At 32.0% G+C, this 23,416-nt stretch overlaps 1 protein-coding gene across 1 annotated transcript; it reads left to right on the forward strand.

Moving 5' to 3' along the window:
* Positions 1 to 55: 55 nt before the first annotated feature.
* Positions 56 to 21,962, forward strand: LOC126810479 (adenylate kinase 9). Its single transcript, XM_050535566.2, has 28 exons — positions 56 to 85; positions 994 to 1,125; positions 1,306 to 1,426; positions 1,761 to 1,910; positions 5,993 to 6,105; positions 6,343 to 6,450; positions 7,293 to 7,361; positions 7,521 to 7,646; positions 7,775 to 7,849; positions 8,139 to 8,380; positions 9,199 to 9,379; positions 10,940 to 11,084; positions 11,358 to 11,402; positions 12,229 to 12,261; positions 14,231 to 14,311; positions 15,312 to 15,525; positions 15,718 to 15,948; positions 16,048 to 16,151; positions 16,694 to 16,771; positions 17,026 to 17,067; positions 17,660 to 17,700; positions 18,133 to 18,313; positions 18,705 to 18,811; positions 19,603 to 19,815; positions 20,291 to 20,493; positions 20,784 to 20,877; positions 21,310 to 21,440; positions 21,734 to 21,962. The coding sequence occupies exons 1-28, from the start codon at positions 65 to 67 to the stop codon at positions 21,960 to 21,962; spliced, it is 3,510 nt and encodes a 1,169-aa protein (XP_050391523.2). The 5' UTR covers positions 56 to 64.
* Positions 21,963 to 23,416: the final 1,454 nt, after the last annotated feature.

The raw sequence follows: 23,416 nt of genomic DNA on the forward strand, positions 1-23,416 counted from the left end.
AAGAATTTTATAACATTTCATTTATTATTGTACTGCGGCTCACTTCCTTAGTAACACAACAACTATGGCCTCCGACAACATTCAGGTTTGTATGCCTTCTGTCAGTTTTTAATATCCTATGTACAACGGGACATTTCTCTTTGTAAATTTACCCGAAGCTTTACCAAGAAGAATGATACAAGATTAGATATACATGGAACACGTCGGCATTTCAAACCATTAATTAGTTCTCTAGATAAAAGTGTAGGTCAGTAGTCAACTAGTCATTACTCATGGTCTTGTGTGAATTAAAAAAAAGGCTAAAGAAAACCCCCAACTTTTTTGGTGACATTACCATGCCATAGTTATTATCTGTTAGAATATATAATACCGTAATAATTATTTATGGTTTTACAAATAAGCCTACAAAAAAAAAACGAATTCAAACTTCAAAATAGGAAAGGTGGAAAACCTATAATATGGACAATGTTGGTAAACGATTGTCAATGCAATCAATGTATTATTTAACTTGTAACTTGTTTGTGCATGGTCAAGGAGTCAGACTCAAGTGACACCAGTCAGTAATAGAGCCAGGATGTGGATTAGAATTTGGAAAGATATTAGCCTTAAGTATTATTATGCCTTAGAACTTACTACAATTAGCGTGTTCAAATTCAACTGTCATTTTTGAGTTTCGAGAGTGTACGTGTAATGCCAATCCATTACTAAGATATTAATAAGGGGTGTATTAGACCAACCATTGTGAGTCAAATCCATGTTGTACACGACTGTAATTGTATGCCCTATATAGGCCTATTATAGTGACTTTCAATATGTTTGGACGTGTAGGCCCCTACTCTCATACAAATTGCTTTGATCTTATAAGCAGGCTGGTGATTGGAATTTCAATAATTAAGCAAATAAGAAGTTATGGTTATATGATTATTTTAAATAAGCTTATTATAAAGAAATATTGAGTGTAATCTAATAAAAACAATTTTTTTATAATTATAGGAGCCGGCCATGGCAGAATCAGAAGTAGCACCAACAATGGAGTATGTGAGTGTTGTTGATCCTTCACAGCATACAGCTGATACAGAAGCTCTCATCAAGTCTTTACACATGGATCCGTATGATGAAGATGAAGTAAGTACTCCTAACGCGACTTAACAAACCATTAACAACCTTTTAAATTTTCAATCTAATATGTTGATGATGATTATTGTTAGTATGTAACTGAATAAATTTTGAATCAAACTCTGAAAAATGTGTTCTGGTAATGAATATGAAATGTTATATTTTGCCTTATATTCTTTATAATAACAGACTGAGTTGAGATTTCTACATTCTAAACCAACATGTTTTATACTGATTGGTAAACCTGGAAGTGGTAAAACAACTCTAGCTAGAAGATTAGCCATGGAATGGAAGTGTGAATTTATAAATGGTTAGTACCGTCCTGTAAAAGATTTCTGTGAATTCTTTAAATGTTTTCAAAACCCATTTCTGATTTTTCAAGGGTAATGCTTGTGGGGTTGTCAAGAAGGGAAACTGTTGTCTTGATATTGCATTTGAAAAATTAAGTTAATTGTAACATGGAATTCAAAGAGAAGTAGAGAGGGATTCAACTGTCTAGATTAAATTCTTCTTCTTACCACTGGTATAAGAGCGGATTCTTAATGGGTAATATTATTAATTATCCTCATAAGATTTATAAAGGATTATTTAGTTTTTATGACATTAAATAAAGTAATGTATTTTTGTTTTCTCTCTCCATTTAGCAACTGATTTAATTCTGCAAAATTTGGAACTACAGACAGAGGTTGGTTTAAAATTTAATGAAATATTAACTCGTGGGGAAGCTATACCAGAAGAAATGGTTATAAAAATGATTGAAGATAAAATAAATTCACCTGAAGTTGCTCATCATGGTGAGTATATTGTTTTTGACCCTTCATCAGTCATTTGTATCATAATATAAATCTAATTAATAACTAGAACTGCGAAGCAGTAATGACGGGTTTCACCGGTGCCACGTTACCCTTGAACTTATGTCACTTCCGGTACCAATGAAACCGTTAAACAGGTTTCCACATAAGCATTGCACACATGAAATAAAATGGACGCAGAAACAACCAAATCCAGCAATCAATTCATTTGCTACATGTCAGTGATCCTGTCAAAATTACATTACTTCCGGTGATAATGAAAATGTTAAATTGGTTTATGAAATCAGAAATAGCATCATCACATGTTGAAAATTTTATGTAAATCCTATAATAATTGCCACCTTTATAGACCAAAAACCTTGAAAAATGACTTGTAGAAAATCGCCTATTTCTCTGCAACCGTACAAGTTAGAAACCATTTTGAGGTATCTGTATAATCGAATGAGTTCATTCTATTTGTTGATTGGAATCAAATATCATAATTTTAAAAACATTACAAATCTGATTCATTTGAATAAAATATCTGTTTTGAAGGCTAAAAATACAGTTTTTGCCAAAATGACGTTACTTCCGGTGATAATGAAAATCTTAAATTACTTGTATGATATCGTAAATGGCATTATGTATCACACAGTGAAAATTTCATGAAAATCGAATAATAATTGACACTTTTATTGACAAAAAAACCTTAAAAAGTGACCTGTTGAAAATTGCCTATTTCTCCGCAACTGAACAAGTTAGAAACCATTTTGTGATATCTATATGATCGTAAGGGTTCATTGTATTAGTTGATTTGAATCAAATATCAAAATTTTAAACAAATAACAAATATGACTCATTTGAATAAATTACTGGTTTCGAAGGCTATAAATACAATTTTTGCCCAAATTACGTCATTTCCGGTGATATTGAAAATGTTAAATTGGTTTGACCTAGTTAAAATTGACATTACACATCAAATGGTGTCACTTTTATGAAAATCGAATAATAATTGACTCTTTTACAGGCAAACTAGCGTAAAAAGTGACTCATGCAAAATTGCCCATTTCTCGGCAACTGCGCATATTACAAATTAATTTTCACATACATTCTCTCCGTATAGATTATTGCTACGAGTTTATGAAAGTTACGAAGTAATATTTTAAAATATGAAAACGCTGGATGGGTTGTAAATAGCTTAATTTTACACCTTTTTTCACCTTTTAATCGAAATAGCCCGAAAACGGAATCGAAATTAAAAAAAATGGTCCCAACATTTTGTGCGCCTTTAAAGGGCGCACAATTTCAGTTATACCAGATTTGAAAAAAATAATATTTGCTTTCGAAAAATGGTACCTAACTGTCAAAATTGTAGTTTTTTGTCAATTTACGCCACTTCCGGTGCCGACAGATAACACTATTGGTAACAAAAAAAATGACAATTGAGACAACGGGGCATATGAACTTTGTTTTATACAAATCGAACAATAAATAATTAATCTAGGACTGAAAAACTGAATTAGCCAATGGGGGCCAAGGAAAATTACCGAGACAAAAAATTTTCACATTTTTGCCCAAGTCAGAGGACTCGTTATATTTGTGTAAAACACGATTAAAAAATATTCATAAATAAAAAAGTTTTTTGTAAAAATTTAAATTTTCTAAATTTAGCGCCTAATATCTGCGAAGATTTGCCGAAAATCAAAAATCAAAAGTAGCGTAGCTATGTGCCCCGTCTCCGGCTATGCCAAAATGCATCGAAAGTTAAAATCCAATGATTATTGTTAAAATTACTGCAATATTTCTAAAAACGATAGCTTCGGTGATTTCGGACATTTCGCATTGTCGCAGAACGTTCAAAATAGCTTTATCCTCTAAGTCACACCCACTTTTCCGATAAAACCGAAGAAATCGTAACGATCCGACAATCAGTTGCTGAGATCTACTCAAAACAAAAGAAGAAGAATAATAATAACTAGAACTGCGAAGCAGTAATGACGGGTTTCACCGGTGCCACGTTACCCTTGAACTTATGTCACTTCCGGTACCAAAATTACATTACTTCCGGTGATAATGAAAATGTTAAATTGGTTTATGAAATCAGAAATAGCATCATCACATGGTGAAAATTTTATGTAAATCCTATAATAGTTGCCACCTTTATAGACCAAAAACCTTGAAAAATGACTTGTAGAAAATCGCCTATTTCTCTGCAACCGTACAAGTTAGAAACCATTTTGAGGTATCTGTATGATCGAATGAGTTCATTCTATTTGTTGATTGGAATCAAATATCATAATTTTAAAAACATTACAAATCTGATTCATTTGAATAAAATATCTGTTTTGAAGGCTAAAAATACAGTTTTTGCCAAAATGACGTTACTTCCGGTGATAATGAAAATCTTAAATTACTTGTATGAAATCGTAAATGGCATTAGGTATCACACAATGAAAATTTCATGAAAATCGAATAATAATTGACACTTTTATTGACAAAAAACCTTAAAAAGTGACCTGTTGAAAATTGCCTATTTCTCCGCAACTGAACAAGTTAGAAACCATTTTGTGATATCTATATGATCGTAAGGGTTCATTGTATTAGTTCATTTGAATCAAATATCAAAATTTTAAACAAATAACAAATATGACTCATTTGAATAAATTACTGGTTTCGAAGGCTATAAATACAATTTTTGCCCAAATTACGTCATTTCCGGTGATATTGAAAATGTTAAATTGGTTTGACCTAGTTAAAATTGACATTACACATCAAATGGTGTCACTTTTATGAAATTCGAATAATAATTGACTCTTTTACAGGCAAACTAGCGTAAAAAGTGAATCATGCAAAATTGCCCATTTCTCGGCAACTGCGCATATTACAAATTAATTTTCACATACATTCTCTCCGTATAGATTATTGCTACGAGTTTATGAAAGTTACGAAGTAATATTTTAAAATATGAAAACGCTGGATGGGTTGTAAATAGCTTAATTTTACACCTTTTTTCACCTTTTAATCGAAATAGCCCGAAAACGGAATCGAAATTAAAAAACATGGTCCCAACATTTTGTGCGCCTTTAAAAGGCGCACAATTTCAGTTATACCAGATTTGAAAAAAATAATATTTGCTTTCGAAAAATGGTACCTAACTGTCAAAATTGTAGTTTTTTGTCAATTTACGCCACTTCCGGTGCCGACAGATAACACTATTGGTAACAAAAAAAATGACAATTGAGACAACGGGGCATATGAACTTTGTTTTATACAAATCGAACAATAAATAATTAATCTAGGACTGAAAAACTGAATTAGCCAATGGGGGCCAAGGAAAATTACCGAGACAAAAAATTTTCACATTTTTGCCCAAGTCAGAGGACTCGTTATATTTGTGTAAAACACGATTAAAAAATATTCATAAATAAAAAAGTTTTTTGTAAAAATTTAAATTTTCTAAATTTAGCGCCTAATATCTGCGAAGATTTGCCGAAAATCAAAAATCAAAAGTAGCGTAGCTATGTGCCCCGTCTCCGGCTATGCCAAAATGCATCGAAAGTTAAAATCCAATGATTATTGTTAAAATTACTGCAATATTTCTAAAAACGATAGCTTCGGTGATTTCGGACATTTCGCATTGTCGCAGAACGTTCAAAATAGCTTTATCCTCTAAGTCACACCCACTTTTCCGATAAAACCGAAGAAATCGTAACGATCCGACAATCAGTTGCTGAGATCTACTCAAAACAAAAGAAGAATAATAATAATAAGAATAATAATTTTAACAAAAACAATAGTGTTTCACACAAGCTACGCAGTGTGAAACCCTAATAATAATTTTAACAAAAACAATAGTGTTTCACACAAGCTACGCAGTGTGAAACCCTAATAATTTTAACAAAAACAATAGTGTTTCACACAAGCTACGCAGTGTGAAACCCTAATAAATGGTTTGGTAATATTCCTATTTTTTGTCATAGTTTAATAAATAGATGCTGCAAATGGAACTAGTTATATGCACATAGAAAGCCATTTACATTTCATACTTTTAAATATTTCTTATTTCTTCAAATTTATTTTTTTAGGGTATGTATTGGATGATTTTCCCTGTTTATCGGAATCGTTTATAACAATACAAGATCAACTGGAACTGGTTAAAAACTGGAAGCTAAGACCTGATTTTATAATTAATCTGAAGGTACTGAGCTGTTTAATGCTATTTTCATATTATGTAAATAAGTTTTTCATTTAGATAAGTGGTGTTTTTAGAATTTGCATTTAAAAACACATCTAATTTAAAATCTGATATTGCTTGAATCTTTCATTATCTATCTGATCAAGATTAGAACAGCATCATTATATAAAAATTCAAGGCAATTTGCATGATATAATGTTATCTCTTCTTAATTTTGTTGTAATGATTTATTTCACATAGATTCCTGATAATGATATAGAGAAGAGACGTTTAGGTCAGAAGATTGATCCCATCACAGGAGAAATTTATACTAAAGATGTTTATGATCCAGAAAAAGTACAAAAAACGGTAAAAAAACACAGACTATAGATTTTACATTGTACCATATTACCATTTTAGTATTAATCATAAAGGCATCGGAGGGCCTGACAAGGACAGCTGTCTAGTCCTTCGGATGAGACGAAAAACCGAGGTCCCGTGTAAACATTGGAATGCACGTAAAAGATCCCGTGGCAGTTGGAATTCGATATAAGAGTAGGAGATAGTGCCGCTGCCCGGGCAAAATTTCCCTTATAGCACACTGTATGGCGTATGCCCGTCTTCATTAGCCCAGTATAGGAGCAGAACAGTAGGACGTTAAACCCCATTTCATTTCATAAAGGCATGTATTGTTAGTTATTAATCGTCAGTTGATTTGTGTTAGCTGTGTTATCAGATCTTCTAGAAAGTAAGCTTGGGGCATGACATCCAGCAATTGATCTTTGATGTTAGTGTAATATCTAATCTGAAAATATATCAATCAATGTCTGGTCCAATTCATTTAAACATACATTATGCAAGAGCAAAATCGGCCTATTGCAGGTCTTTCTTTAGGCCTGAAATGTTATAAAAACCATTAATTAGACATTAATTAACTTATCCAGACCATAATCAGCTCTCGATGTCAAGGCTTGCCTGCGATATTTGTTGGATTGCAGTCCGATTTGCTGCAAAACTTTCCTTCGTGATTAACGATTAAATGGATAATCAAAACTATTAGTTTTGTCTTATCGACTTCAGTAATGATGATCGAGGCTAAGCGGAACTTTCATCCGCTTGGTTCTCGGTTCATATAATGAGAACTGCCAACTCGTTATCTAATCTCCCATAATGTATTTAAATGATTATATATTAAATGAATATATTCTTAGGCAATGGAAAGAGAAGGTGAAGAAGAAGAAGAGGAGGAGGAAGAAGATGATGATGAAGGAGGGGAAGAAGTGAGCTTTACAAATTAAATATGAATTAAATAGCTTAAAATTTACAGCCAGATTTTCAAAATGTAACAATGCCTGAATGATAAATTATAATCAAATAATCAAATAAAGTAGAAAAGTTTTACATATGAAGTTGTTTGGTGATGTTTTATGTTTTTGTAGGAAACTGAAGAAGAAACTTTACCACAAGAATTATTAGAAAGATTAATTCGAAGACCAGAAGATATAGAACAACAAGTAGAAGATAATATTCTAAAGTATAAAAATAATATGTTGAGAATATTAGAGGTAAAAAACTCATACATTATACATAATATTACATTTCCCAAAAAATTATGTCTTCATATGGTTGATTTATGTTATGTTCTTTGAAATAGATTGTAATGTTCATTACAATTATTGGTTTGAAATTGCAGGATTATATGGCTGATCATGATCAACAGTATTTAATAGAAGTAGATGCTAACCAAACAATTACAGTTTTATTTAAGGTATTTTATTATTTGTCTACTGAGGATATCAGGCAAATCCCATGTCCACATGAGTAGTTTCAAAATATATTTGCAGTCTAACCATGTCGTTTATATCTGGATATTGTTCTGCTAATCCAAAGGAGGAACACTATTACAATTTTTTTTAGATACATGTAGATAACATGTGATTACTGTTGCTAACCCAAGAGCATTAAACTTACTATTCAGAAGCTTCATGTTCAAAGATTTAATCAAAAATAAATGAAAGAGCAATTCCTAATAAAGTAATATATTTTTTTTCTTCTAGCAATTGTTAGCACGTTTGAGTTGTTTTGTGTTACGACCAGCAGCAGTACCCATCAGGTTATGGGATCCTGAAGATGAAGAAATTCCTGAAGACACAGACACAGATGAACTCATGAGGCTGTTGGCACCAAAACAAATGGTGGCACCAAGATATCGATGGAGAAGAAGTCGATGGCTGAGATATTGTCCTGTGGCTTTATTTGAAGGAAATATGACACAAGGCAAGCCGGAATATGCTGTTAGGTATGGATTGAAAAATATGCTATTGAAGAGTTATCTCCCTTTAGTTTTCAAACAATCTCCAAAAATACCCCCAACCCCCCCAAAAAATCATAAATACTACAGTGGACTCGGTCACTTCCGACATTTCAATACTACGGCATTCTGTGAAATCTGTCATCCTTACATGTCCAGATTTATTTCTTTATTACTTCGACCAAAAAAGTTTTGTGTAGTCTGTATTATGAATATTCCGAATTACGACATCAATCGGCAGTCCTGTCACACGATTTGTGTTGAATTAACATTGGATAATCTGGCCTTCAATCAGTAGGTGTTATCCGACAAGCAATCACCAATCAATGATCGGTGAGCTTAAAACACGTCTTACTTTGAATGTACAGAAAGGTTTATCATATTTTAAGTTCTGGGTATTTGAAGGTGCATTAAAATAATACTTCGGGTATTTGAGGTACATGTACAATAATACTTGTGGTATTGAGAAATTGAGTATTCAGTCATGCTGTATAATCCGGCGTATTGTATTGATCCCGTACGATGTCGGAAGCAACAGAGTCCACTGTACATGTAATATTGCACAATTTTTTTTTTTAAATACTTTTTTTTGTTTGTTTTTTTTTTTATATATCTTGATAATTACTATGGATTTTTTTAAAAGTTTTTTTTAAAAAGAAAATTGGTTAAATTTAATATCCATAGTAATTATCAAGATATAAAAAAAATCCCAGTATCCAGTATTTATTAAAAAAAAAATTATGATCATTCTGTCTCAAAAATCTATCATGTACAAATTTAGACCTGTAAACTTATGTCCTTTCTAGTTTTTTGGATAAAATCTACTGTTTGTCAAGTGCTGAAGCCATGGAGAAGTTTTTGAAAAATCCTAGACCCTACCTGTTGCCACCACAGCCAAGACCACCATGCAAACTCGCAGTTCTTGGAGCTCCATTATCAGGAAAAACAACAGTTTGCCATCTGCTGGCAAACAAATATGATGCAAAGGTAGTTTTAGAAAAAGAACTCAATATTTTGAATAATAGAAACGGAAAGAAGCAATTAAGAAAGATATGTTTTTTTTAAGCTTTGATCCTGATTAAAACACTAAAGGTAACACCATGGGTTCCACGTCGGCCGCATATGCCGGTCGAGACCTGCGGCTATGGCAAATGACCGTTCCTAGATCTGACCTAACGGTCATTTTGCACGCCGGAAAGAGTCTTTTTTTCCAAAACCCAATTTTCAAACATGGCTACTATCGACCTCCACTATGTAACTATACAAGAATGCACACGTATAGAAGCCAATCTCGTGATTGGTGTTATAGAGTTGTATAAATACAATAGTCGTCAACAGATTATACTGAGTGATGTGTTGATAATTAATGATGAGTGCCTGGTAGAGAACAATAAAAGTTAATTGATAAGTGGGAATCTAATCAACGGCGTGAAGCGGTCCATTGTTAATCATTCACATATTGTCCACGTGTCAGAAGGATTTTCAACATCAAAGCCGTTTACCGCTATTACGGTCAGGCACGATGTAAACAAGGTTATTATGAGCTTCTAAAAAAGGCAATTGATATAAAATACTGCTCTTCGCATCCAACTAACTGTCATATAAAATAAAAACAGCATAGAAATTACGGAAGTCCTCAACAACGTACATGTACGTGTTGGGAGGAAAATGCATTGATAAATTTTTATAGCGGCATTATGGCCTTGTGGAAATTGTAGAAATTAAATTTAGAGAATAGTTAACTTGCTTACCGAAAAATTAAGAAAATTACGTATCCCAGTTCTATTGTGCAGCGATATTGATAATTCCATGTGTAGAAAATATGTCGTTTATATACGGTTACTCTTACACACGACGATATTCTAGGGGGCGCTAGTGTCGTTAGCTGGGAAGTTAGTTATCCGTTAGTCATTTAGTTATACATTATTAGGATTTACGTCACAATTCTGCGACCCGTAATTCCGTAATAGATGGTCTTAAAACCAATAAATGTGAGAAATATGCCGTGGATAATATATATTTATCTTCATATCGAAGTTATTGTGTTACAACTCAAAATTATCCAGGTCAGTGTATTTACTATGGAGCACGTGGTAATTACGTGTGAGCTACTGAAATGGTTTTTCTACGGCCAATTCAACTATTTCGTTATTTAAGTAGCCAAAATGGAATATTTAATTAATTAATAAATAATTATCATAAGCCTTACTAATATTTCATTTTTAAGTCAAATATATTTTTTTTTGTGTACCCCATGGTGACAAAGTGGTATAGACACGTGAATTCACAATACCATACCATGAATAAAAAACATGAAATATGAATTTACTTTGAAAAGTTTTCGTGCGTTATCAAAAATGACCGGTAGTGAAAATTTTGAAGTGGAAGCCCTGGGTAACACTACCTAAGACCACTTCTACTTTGAGGAATTCACATAGTTAACAAAATCTCTGCTAATTTGTAGGTTTATTATAGTTATGTAAAAACTAAAATACTTTTTTCTGATCATCATGCAAGGGAATAAATTTATGTATTTTTGGTATTTAGGTAATAGATGTGGAAGAACTTATTAAACCGAAATTAAGTGAAGAGAGAAAAAATGTCATACAAAAAATTCGAGATGAAACTACAGAAACTGCCATTCTTACTGTTAAAACAAAACTAAAGGAACAAATGGAAGCTGCTAGAGAAGGTAAGAAAATCACATACAATACAAATAAAGAAAATAAAATGTTTATCTCTACTCCATTGTGTCCTCAATTGAAGAATGGCCTTGTGCTTATTTTAATTCATTATTGCATACATTGTAATGCCTAAAATTATGCACAAATGCATTCTAATTATTCTGAATAATGTGGTGCAATATTAGCAAGCTTGAAGCTGATGTTCCATAAAACTCCATTTCATTCATTCATTCTGAATAATAGAAAACATGTAGTAATATTATATTGTATGATATCGATAGCTGAACTTGAGGCAATGGCTGCTGAATCAGAGGAACAAGAAGAAGGTAGTACAATAGAAATACTAAACGCTCTAATCTGCTTTCTCTAAAACTAAAACTAAAACTTTTTGTACCTATTAGATAGTTTTCTATACGTGTGTCTTTTATAATTAATATGTCTGCTGTTTGTGAAGTGTATGTTAATCTCTTATCTTAACTGCCCTTGGTAAGGATAAAACTATTGCATAAGGTAATCATATATTATGATATGATTTGATCTAATAATGTTTCCAATATGATATTCTTACCAAGGGCAAATAGTACCAGTAATAACAAACCAAGTGAAAAGTGAAAGATCAAGATGGTTTATAAATTTTTTGTGAGCTTTGTGGCAGAGAATTTAACATTATTTAACAATAACAAAACATTTTGCTAATGAAAAGTCCATTGGATAAGCTTTTCACTTATAAAAATAAATTTGAAGTCTTGTCAATTGACAAAGCTTTAATGTACATTAAGTTAAATTTTCTAATGTAATATCTTTTGTATAGCTGAATCAAAAATTACAAATAATATGTGACCCTACAACTATAATTTCTGCTTTTACTTGTCAAAACATTTAAATCATCTTTTTTTAATTCATTTATACATGCATATTAATATTATGTCAATAATCATTTTGAATATATTTTTGCACTTTTGATCATTATTGAAACTACTGGAAATATAAAGATTGTGAAAGGGTTTAGATATTTATATAGTGGGAATAATAAATAGCTTTTTGATAGAATAAGCTTTTATTTTTTGTATTTTTGTATAAATGTTGCTTGTGTAGGTTCCACAAATAAGAGTTTATATAAATATCCATGTTTATTTTTTCCCTTTAAAATAGAAGAGGAGAGTGAAGAAAAAGAAGAAGAAACAGGTATATAGTTACTTGAATATTAAAACCTTTTTAAAGATGGGTTCCCAGAAAAGTATTTATCGGGTGGTTATTTCCAATAAAAGTATGGCAATTTTGGTATATGTGGAAAGTAGAGATATCCAATCTTACTAGAAAAATACTGGATTCCCCAAAAAACATTCATGGAGCGTATACAGGACAAAAATGTAAGGGTTCCCCTAATCAACAGCCTGTCGATTAGGAACTTCTGCACGCGTGATGTCAAAGGTCACGAGCGAACATTGAGCTCTTGATGTACAAGTTGATAAACTTTATGAAGAGTTAGACGTACAATACTTTCTGAGATAAAAATGACGGAAAAAGACGCGGGTAGTGGATAATCCGAGAATTTAATTAGGATTCAATATTTGTAATAAATAGTAAGCGATTAAAGACAACATCGTCTTATGTATGCAATGAATTCTCCTCTGACTCCCAAGACGTGACGTAAACATGACCTGGTTTGATCAAATTTTAATAGCAGGGCATTCTTTCGCAATTACAATGTTTGAGAAGGATTTGAAGCATAATTATGACAAATTAATTAGTTTGAATATGTTTTTGGTCCATATATACCATTAAATCACCAAGTTTGTACGCGGGAACCCATCTTTAACAACTGATATATATATACTTAAATTTATTCTGAAAATACTTAAAAGCATAATTTTGATAAAATTCTAATATGAAAATCCAAAGGAAAATGAATGACTTATGTGTGTCCTTTTCAAGAACTTTAAATGTGATAGGCTACATGAAAAGTGAGCCACTGTGGGTCAGTGAGTAAGACGTTTGCTCACTCTGGGTATTGGCCAAGAAAGTTAATCAGGATTTTCTGTCGTGGTACCCCTTTGTCAGTGGTGCAGGACAGAGGGCCTGGCAAGGGACAACCTACAATGTCCTGTGTACACAGTGGCGTGCACATCAAAGAACCCTTGGTAGTTGGAATTCGATATAAGAGTAGGCCGTAGTGCCGCTGTCCAGGCAAAATTTACCTGATAGCACACTGTATATGGCGTATGCCCGTCTTCATTAGCCCAGTCGAAGCAGAACAGTAGGACGTTAAACCTTATTTCATTTCATTTCCTGCATGAACAAAAATTCTGTGTATTTGTAGTGAGCTTTTTAAAATTATTTTACCTTTCAATTCAATCAAACTGTAGGTCATTACAACCTACATCAGACTAACATGATATACTAAATAATATATGTATGTACTTACATGTAATATCATTATGATTGATTTGATGTCGGTTATTGATAAGAAAATATGATTCTTATCAAAAGATCATTTCCATTTAAGCGCTACTCCAACGTCCAAGACTGGCGACACCTAGCTTATTGTATTCTATTGTTGCATGTATTGTATTAATTAGAATAGTTCCAATCCATTGTTTTACATAATTGATGAATTAAAATTAGCTGTAGTTAGAATAGAAGTTCATTAATATTTTATTGGTAACTATAGTTACCGTCAATAGTGGGTGTTAAATAATATACTGAAATGTATTACAATGTCTAGATAGGTTTCTTACTATCTTTAAGTAAGGTACATGGACTCTTGTCAAATATATAGAAACATTTTAACATGAGATGCCCTTTACATTACCAATACCCGGTATTCAAAACTCCATTATATTATAAGCATTATTCATATTGAAAAGATTTTTAATCATTTGTTTTCCGTCTGATACCATTGCTACTAATATTTCACAGATAAGATTTATCATGGTCTTGATTTGTGACCTTTCTGATGTACATGATTTAGCAGATATAAAAACAAAATTAAAGGTATAATGAGGTTTATCCTAGTATTAAAATATCATAGCAAATATTTTTAGTAGTGTATAACTTATTTCCTGAGTTAGTTACTATGGGATACAAGACTCTATTATAAATTAATATTAGGACAATTGTACATGCAATCTATAATCTAACAATTATCAATAAGGTTCACCTAAAGATGAAACTCCTAGAGAAACACAAGAACAGACAGATTCACCAAAGGAAGAAGGAAAAGTTGAAACCCCAGGTTAACTATTATTATACCTTATTTACAAACAAACTTAATATTTAATATTTTTATTAATTAGTAATGATTAATAATAAATTTTATTAATATGTTTAACTTATCATAAATATCTGTATGTAGCTGTTGGGGCATATCCTCTCTCTGGCCATTGCTGGATTGACTTCTGATACTTGAGCTTTTGAGGGAGTGTGTCTATTCTTCCTGTTCAATCAAATATCTCCTAAGTACAGTAACATGACAGCCCTTCGATTAATCTGGGGTCTTCCCTAAAACTTTGGACAGTCATTTAAGGTGTTAAAAACAACGAAAGTATTGTTCGTCTCCAAGCAATATTGTTTACATTGTTTGCCGTTTTGATAGCCTTGTTTGTCACAAAAGTAGTTTTTCTGCAATATTCTGCTTCTGCTATGCACTGGTTAATTGGGCATAATAAATTTCGTGAGTCATGATGTAACGTTATGTAAACATATCTGGAGCTCTGTTTAAAGCTGAATGATATTGATGCACAGTTAGGTATTGGTTGTTAATCGGACTATGAACCAGTCATAATTTGAAACAGAAATTTGCTTTCGTTACAGCAGTTTTTAAGTGGGATTAGGTCTAATCAAACGTAACAATGCGAGGAGTATGCTGTTGGGGTTATAGTGTAATTGTTGAAGATGATTATTGGACCAGAGCTGTAGTGTCATTCCACTTGGTACATCATTCTAAATAGTAGTTCAAAGTCAAACCATGATGGATAGTGGATAGGATCAGTTGTGGCCAAATTTATCTTTTTGAAATAAACCATGTTTGTCTTAAAGTAATATGTAATTAAAATTTTTACAAGATTTTAATTGTTAAACATTATTTACATTGTGTACTCATCTCACTATATAGAACTAATACACAGTTTATATCCCAACCTAGATTTTATTTTTGATCAACAGATACGTAGGTGATTCCCATTATTTCATATGTGTTCGAGTAATAAGCATTTACAATTATTTATTTAATTAAGAAATAGCAAAACCTGAATCTGCCAAAATTGAATCTGTTCCTGAACCTGAAGTTGATGCTACTCATCCAGAAGTTATTGCTATAGTAGACGCTGCAGTGAGGGAAGCTGAAAAACAAGAAGTCCAGTTACCAGCAGATGTCTATATAGAAGTTATGGAGGCAGCCATTAAGGATGCAGAGAGAGAATTACAGAAAAAGAAACCAAATGGACCCATGTATGTTCATTTAAATCTGATGACAAACTTATAAATTAAATAATGAGAAAAATATTAATCAGGTTATTATAAAGCATCCATCTTCTATTATTATGTATTTATTTACAAGTATCTCGAATCTGCATATTGTTTTATTGAAATAAAGTGGGGTTTTTTTTAAAATTTAATTATCGGCTTGTTTTTGTGTTGTAGGAGTGGTGGCTGGATATTAGATAATTTCCCCAACACACGAGATCAGTGGGCTGTGTGTATTGAGAAAAACATTACTCCAGATGATGTGATTATATTAAAAGATAATAGTGATAATGGAAGCTGTTTAATGGAAAGATATTATCAATTAAATAAAGAAGAGGTCGACCAAAAGATGAATATACGATTAGCACAAGAAAGCGAAGAAAAGGCTAAGAAAGAAGCTGAAAAGAAGTAAGATATCATGAATTATTTAATGATTTAGAATGACAAAATGATATGCATAGGGTTCTGTTGATTTCAGATGATGAAATGTTCTTTTGATTGTTTTAGACGTCAGGAAGAAGAAGCCAAGAAGGCTGCAGAAGAAGCCAAAAGACAAGCTGCTGAAGAAGAAAAACAGAGACGATTAGAAGAAGGGGAAGAAGTTACTGAAGGTTAGTGTTAATGTTTAAAATTATTTTCTCTTTTAGTATAATGAGTATATATGAAATACACTACAACTGTTCCATATGTCAAAGGCCTCTATCCAAATTCACATCATGTTGTCTATCACATTATCACCCGTGTCTACAAATGTAACTCAGATTGAGATTCTCAATTTACAACAAATCCAAGCAAAAGAAAGTATTAAAAGGAAAACTGGGCACACAGTACATCTATGATGTTAAGATGTATCCAAAGCTATTAAACAAAACACAAAGATCCCTCTCACAGATGTGACAAATGATATCTGTGCATGAGGCTACTAAAACCTTTTACCCAAGTTTTACACCTAAAATACAACACCTTAAACCCTGTTTTTATCAAAGGCAGAATATTGATACCCTTTTGATTTTAATATGCTTGTAGCGCTAACAATGGGTGACTGAAAAAATTTGAGTAAAACTTGAGGTGAAAAAGTTTCTGGTGTCCAAAAAGAATAAGAAATCCCTGCCTATACATAACACTTTTTATCATATAAATAATATATTTATAGGTGACGGTGAAACAACAGATCATCAGTCTGTAGATGGTGATGAAGAAAGAGAATCACAAACAGAAGATACACCAAAAGGTATAGATATATTATCATACCATTCCGCAATACCAGTTTCATGGAAGTAGATATAAAATAAATTTAATTCATATAGTCTTTTATATTCAATTTATTTATACTCACAGAAATAAAAGAAAAATTCAGCTGTTTTAGATTTTAGTCCTACCAACTTTTTATATGGATATTTCAATGTAAGAAATAATCTTGAAATCTGTTATAATTTATGAAATCTGTTATAATTTATGAAATCTATACTTTATGAATATTTACAGATGAATTAGAAATGGGTGACAAGCCAGAAATTCCTCCAGCAGGTATGTTGTCAAGTGTTTCCCCCATTCAGTTTAAAGTAGCTAAGTCTCTAACTCAATATCATCCAAAACCTTCAACATAGAAAACATGATTTATTTGTCAAATTAAATCAACATTCATGTTGTGATCTTACCGGAAAAAGATGGGCTTTTGATATCTAATATTTAAGACAAAATAAACATTTTACCATCGGTACACGAATCGTGTACCATAATGTGCTTCAGCCCCAGTTGTATCAAGAGACTCGAGGGACGAGTCTAGACACATTGCACCAAATCAAACGGCGTATGTAGACAGGAATAACCAGACGCTAGAAATTTGCACTCGCTTGAGACTGCTAGCTTATTTCGCCGAACATAACTGATTTGAAATTGGAGTAAAAACGGAAACCATTGAATGTAAATCAGTTTATATACATTCATACTACATTATTATATGCGTTGCGACCCACTTTTGTCAATTTCTAGGTCCCAAATGTTAGCGATTTAGCTCCTTTAAATTTCAATGAATAGTTAATGGCAATAATTAAAGTTAATGATCTCTTTTAAAAATTTGTTTATACTAACAGTTGTAATTTTTTTATTTTTTTTTAAGGGGAAGGTGATGAAGATTCCCTACCTGCTGAATCAGAAAAGGTAATGATGGTTTTGAAATATAAACAGCCAAATTTTGAAAATGATGTTTCTATTGGGAACAGTTTTACCCGTATTATTTGAAAGTATAAAAAATCCTTCTAATTTAAAATAGGTCATTTGACATTTAGTGTCTTGAGTTGTCTAATGTATGCACTTTACTCTTTAGATCATAAGGTCTGTGATTGTGTAAAATGACGTAGTTTCAATCCTAGACTTGTTTGTATGTAACATTGGATAGGATTGTTTGCTGTACCTTACAGGTTTTCTCTAGGTTCTCCAGTCTCCTCCTACTGCTAAAGATCTCTGCATGCAGGCAATTATTCAAATAAAATTGACTTGAATTGTGTTGAGTGATGTCAAATCCATTCTGTAGATTACAGAATCATATAGATATTAGCATGGCCAGCTAATTTTACAAAGTTTATGTTGTAGTCGAAAATTCCTGATGGTCCGGAAATGGATATATTTAGAGAGAAAAAGAAAGAGTTTGAGAAAGAATTTCCATCTGTACATTCTACTATTAGTGGTAATACGTCTATAGAGCCACAGACAGTTGATATAGAAGATCAAACTATAGAAAAAGTTGTACAGAATGCTGTTGATAAAATAGAAAGTAAGTTTTTATATCCTTGTATTTTCATGATAACTGAGTGCTTTACTCAATTTCTTTGGTGCGAAGACAATTCCAAATCAGATTTTAAACTAGACTTATCTCAAAATATGACTTTTGGGAGACTGTTCTGATAGAATTGATTATTGCCCATGGTGTCTATTGGTTTATAGCCCATGATATCTATTGCCCATGGTGTCGATTGGTTTATCAAGTGAAGAATAAATATTTTGTTTTGGTAGAATGCATAAGACAAAATGCATAATTTTCAGCAAAAGAACAATTTATGATGAAAACCAGAAATGCAAGAAGTTAAATCATTTAGAATTGACAGATAATCATTCAGTCATGTGATGAATATAAATGATTATTTATTGTAATTGATTATTAATAGAACCAATTAGATATCAAGCGTGGGAAAGATCTGGTATAGATATTGATGAAGAAGAAGAAGATATAGAGAATGATATACCTGAAGAAGAGGAAGAAGAACCAGAAGAGGTATGTTTATATTTTATAAACGACATCAACTGAGGAGTTCTAACTTAATGACCTTTTGGATTATGAAATTGATCATGGACAACAACACCCATGCCCCCCAAACCTCTCCAACCCGATAACACTGACCCATGTGAAAATGATCTTAATCCTGGTGACTATGGCAATAATTCAGTATCCGATTCTGTACAAAAGCACTTTGTACAATTTTTTGTAGTTTGGAAATGGGATAAAATCGTAACAAAAAGTTAAAGTTACAATTTCATATTTTTAAGTTATATTTTTAAAATGTATTAAAATAAAGCCCTAAAATAGATGGTATCTATAAACAGTCCTACCTTGTTAAAGAATAATCCCATTAATCCTATAATTCACTATTGCCAGTTGAGAAATTGGCAAAAATATTTTCAAATTCAAATTCAAATGTTTGAAGATAGCTGTTTCATGGTGGGGAATAGGAAAACAAGGGAGGTAATTGTGTTATTATTTCCGGTGTGAAGATTTTTAAGTGTGAGAAAGATAACCTATGATCGTATAATAGTGAGTTGACAACCTATTGAGCAAAACACATAGAAATAATTATGTTTTGACTTTCTTAGAAAATATAAAACTGTAACTTTAAGATATTAAATTTGAATGAATCGAGTATTTTATTTTTATTTGTACATACACTAATTTTAAATAGGCAAGTATTTAAGATTGCCCCCATTGCTCTGTCTTGAATTATGAAATAATGGATGGAATCGGTTATGTTATTATGGTAAAAAATAGATATTTTTCATGTGTATGTTCAGGAAGAAGATCCCAATCGTAGCAGAAAGAAACACCTAGGAGAAACCAATCATTTCTGCCCAGTTACTCTAAAAGAGAATAATGTTTTAGCACCAGGAAATCCTGAAATAGCTGCTATATTCAGAGAAAGGATATATTATTTTACTACATTAGACAGTAAAGATAAATTCTTAGAAAATCCTGTAGAATTTTTACCTACGACCAAAACACCACAGGTATAGTATTTTATTTGATAAATAGGAAAGATTAAACTAAGGTAACCATAGGTTGATTAGAATCGGAAAAATAAACATTGAGTTTATGAGATATAAATTACTGGTACACTTTCTTATAATAAAAGGCTAAATCAATGTGCTACGATATTTTCTTAAGTTTAAGACACTCGTCTTTTCAAATTTTGATGTACCGGTAATCTAGAAGTCATGCATATGATCTGTTATATGAAACATTAATACAAAATTTTGAATATATATCAAGCCTGGATTAAACCCATCTATATATGTGACTGATTCAGGCTTTGTCAAGTATGATTTATTTTGTGTCAGGCACAGATTTGTCTTTTTACCTGACATTTTGTCGGGTACAACCGAGGATGGAATAATGAGATTGTGTGAACGCAGACTTTAAATATCACTGTGTTTATATGTTGACATCATATTGAATAAATCAGTATTTATTGTTTAAATTTAGACACCACCAACAAGATTATTGATATTAGGTCAGAAAGGAGCAGGTAAAACACTACATGGACGTAATTTGGCTCGTAAACTAGGTTTATTTCACATATCATTCAATGAAAGACTACAGGAACTGATTATAGCTAAAACTAAGCGTAAAATAGGACCAGAATACGAAGAAGAACCATTTCCTGTTTTAGAAGAACAAGAAGAAGAGTAAGTTCAAGTATTTTTAAAATTTAATAATAGCACTATATTGGTATTTTGAGCAATTTGAGCAAATCTGAAAATAAGACCAAGTTCAAACTATGACTCCATTATGATGGATGTCATCTATTAGGCAGAGTATGTGTGTCATATTTAAAACATCTTATTCCACTTCTCGTATGTTTTAGAAGTTGATATACCTAACCACCTTCTTTCGTATACAAACGCATACAATATATAAACAAATGCTAACTCCATGAAGCAAGAGGGATAAAGTTATTCTGTTTTTATATTTGTAGAAATGAAGATGGAGCTATAATAGGACCTGATGGTGAACCTGTTAATACTGATAAAGATTTAGAAACCAAAGAATCAGGTGTAGTTGAACCTGAGGTTTGTTGAAATTCTCTTTACATTATGTTCTGATAAAGATATGAATGTAAATAAATAAATGTATAAGAATATATGACTAATTCTTATTGATTTTCGTTTGCATTTTTCAGACAATATGTAATTTTTCAAAGGTTAATACCTTTGATTAAAAAATGAATTGTCAACAGTAGATAATCTGGCATCGATCAATTGGATTAAAAAAAGGCCATCAACAGACTATAATAAGTAGTGCTGGCTATATTAGTTCATGTTATCTACAGAGGATGCTGAATGTTGTGAAATTGACAATTCATCCTATTTTTGTAAATGCTGACGGATCAGTTTCCATTGGAAGTCAGATCATTTGATTTAACACCAACACATTACTAATTATACTATCAACTGTAGCAGTTTTACTAGTAAAGAAATGTAGAATATTAATTTGTGTTCTAGGAAGAAGAAATTGAGATAGAGTTTACAGAAGATGAGGAAGCTATTAAAGCTAATCTTGAATCTGATGAACCACTTCCATCGGAAGTCATGGATAATATTCTAACACAATGGTGGCATAAAGAACCATTCAAGTAAGTTGTAGTGTAGTGAAACATTAGAATTGTTCAGAGATTTCCCCAAGAGATTGATCTTAATTTAACGGTATCCTGACCTAATAAATCAAGCATGAAATTGGATATTGTCTATACATTTTGGTAGACATGAATAGGTGTGTTCATGATGTCAAGCAATAGAAAAAAACTGAACCAAGTTCAGCATGGGAGTGGATTAAAAAAAAAAAAAAATTGCTCTAGAGTTGTGACAGATTTTTGATCCTTGAAGTCTATTTTCTAAAAATATGTCTTATCATATTTCTAACTTTCAGGTCAACAGGTTTTATTTTGGAAGGATTTCCTAGAACAGCAGATGAAGTACGATATTTAGCCGAGATGGGTTTGTTTACTGATGCTGCTCTCATTCTGTCAGTAACTGATGCTGATGTCATAGGACGTCTGCTACCACCAAAACTAGACATATGGAAAATCAAACGAGATAAACGTGTGGCAATCAAAGAAAAACGCAAAGAAAAGGCTAAAAAAAAAAGGGTAAGCTAGTATACAGAACTGCTCTAAAGCATTTCCAGTGGGATTATTAAGGATTATTTCTGGGGGGATAGATTTCATCTTTATATTTGTTTCATTTTCATTGATCAGTGTGATAAAGTGGTATAGGTTCACTTACCTCAACCAGCCACTCCTCAAGAGATCGGCTCACAAGTTAAGTATTAAGACTCAAAATGACGAAAGTAAATAATTTTTTATACCTTATTTGCAGGAAGCAACTATACAGAAAAGAAGAGAAGAATTGATTAAAGAAAAAAAAGAAAGACAGGTAAGTTATGTGGTTTTGTTAAATCATATAGTATACACTTTCTTTTCATACCGTCTATACACTTTCTCGTATCTCTCTCTCTTTATTAAAACTGCGGGGTTGGAATGCCGAATGTTTAGCATGTGCGCACTGTAATAAGGTCTGTCATTGAATCAACAGTCGTGGTTTCGATTCCCCGGTAGTACGTGACAAGGAGTAGGGTCGCCTGTCCAACCTCCTGGGTTTTCTCAGGGTCCTCTGATTTCCTGTTAGTCCCGAAATGACCTAGTTTGTGTCTAGTGGATGTTAACCCCTCTCTTTCTCTCTCTCTCTCTGTTTAATTTGTTCTTCTTTTCTATATCTATTCTCTTCTGTTCTCTAAAGTTAAAAGTGGGAGAAAAAGATGGAGCCAATGAATTGAAGGTCAGTAAGACATAATATTATCTATTCTGTCTTTGCTTCTGTTATCTTTATTATTCATTTTTTGTATTCATTATTATTGACTTAGTATTTTGTATAAATGCTTCAGTAAGTTATAATTTACATCTCTCATGTCCTTTCAGTTGTCTATCTCCCATGTTTTGGGAGATAGGCTCCCTTTGGAGGATGCGCAGGGCACAATTCTTTGGAATACAATTTACTGTTTATTACTCAGTAATGTTTCAAATAGTCTTCTCTTGTCTTTAGCAAGCAATATATATGCCAGTGGAATTAGCTATGATTTTTTTTTTACAAAATTATGTGTTACCTGAAATATGTAGTAAAAATATAGTTAGATGTTGAATGACTTTCTACCACTAGGCTGAGAAAGCAGCTGAGCGTGAGGGGGATGATTCTGAAGAAGAAGAAATAGAGGAGGAAGAAGAAGCTGAAGAAGAAGAAGAAGATGACATTGAAGCTATTCTAGCTGAGGAATTTGAGGTATGTTATCTAAGATTTACGATTTGCTTTTTACCAGATAAGATTTCTTACTGTTTAATTTAATTTAGTTAGGGTTTAAGTATATTATTTTATTTCAGAAACTCACATCAGATTATATTTTGATGAAAATTCATAACGTCTTGAACAATATTTATGTTATCCACAGAAAATATAGATGACAAATAGTTGCTAGTGTTGTGAAAGTTAAGATTGACATGATTGATGTGGTGGGCCATAGTAATTTGGTGTCTTGTCGTTCAAATAGGACAACAAAAAA

The sequence above is a fragment of the Patella vulgata genome, chromosome 2 (assembly GCF_932274485.2).
Source record: "Patella vulgata chromosome 2, xgPatVulg1.2, whole genome shotgun sequence".
In the NCBI taxonomy this organism is placed as follows: domain Eukaryota; kingdom Metazoa; phylum Mollusca; class Gastropoda; family Patellidae; genus Patella; species Patella vulgata.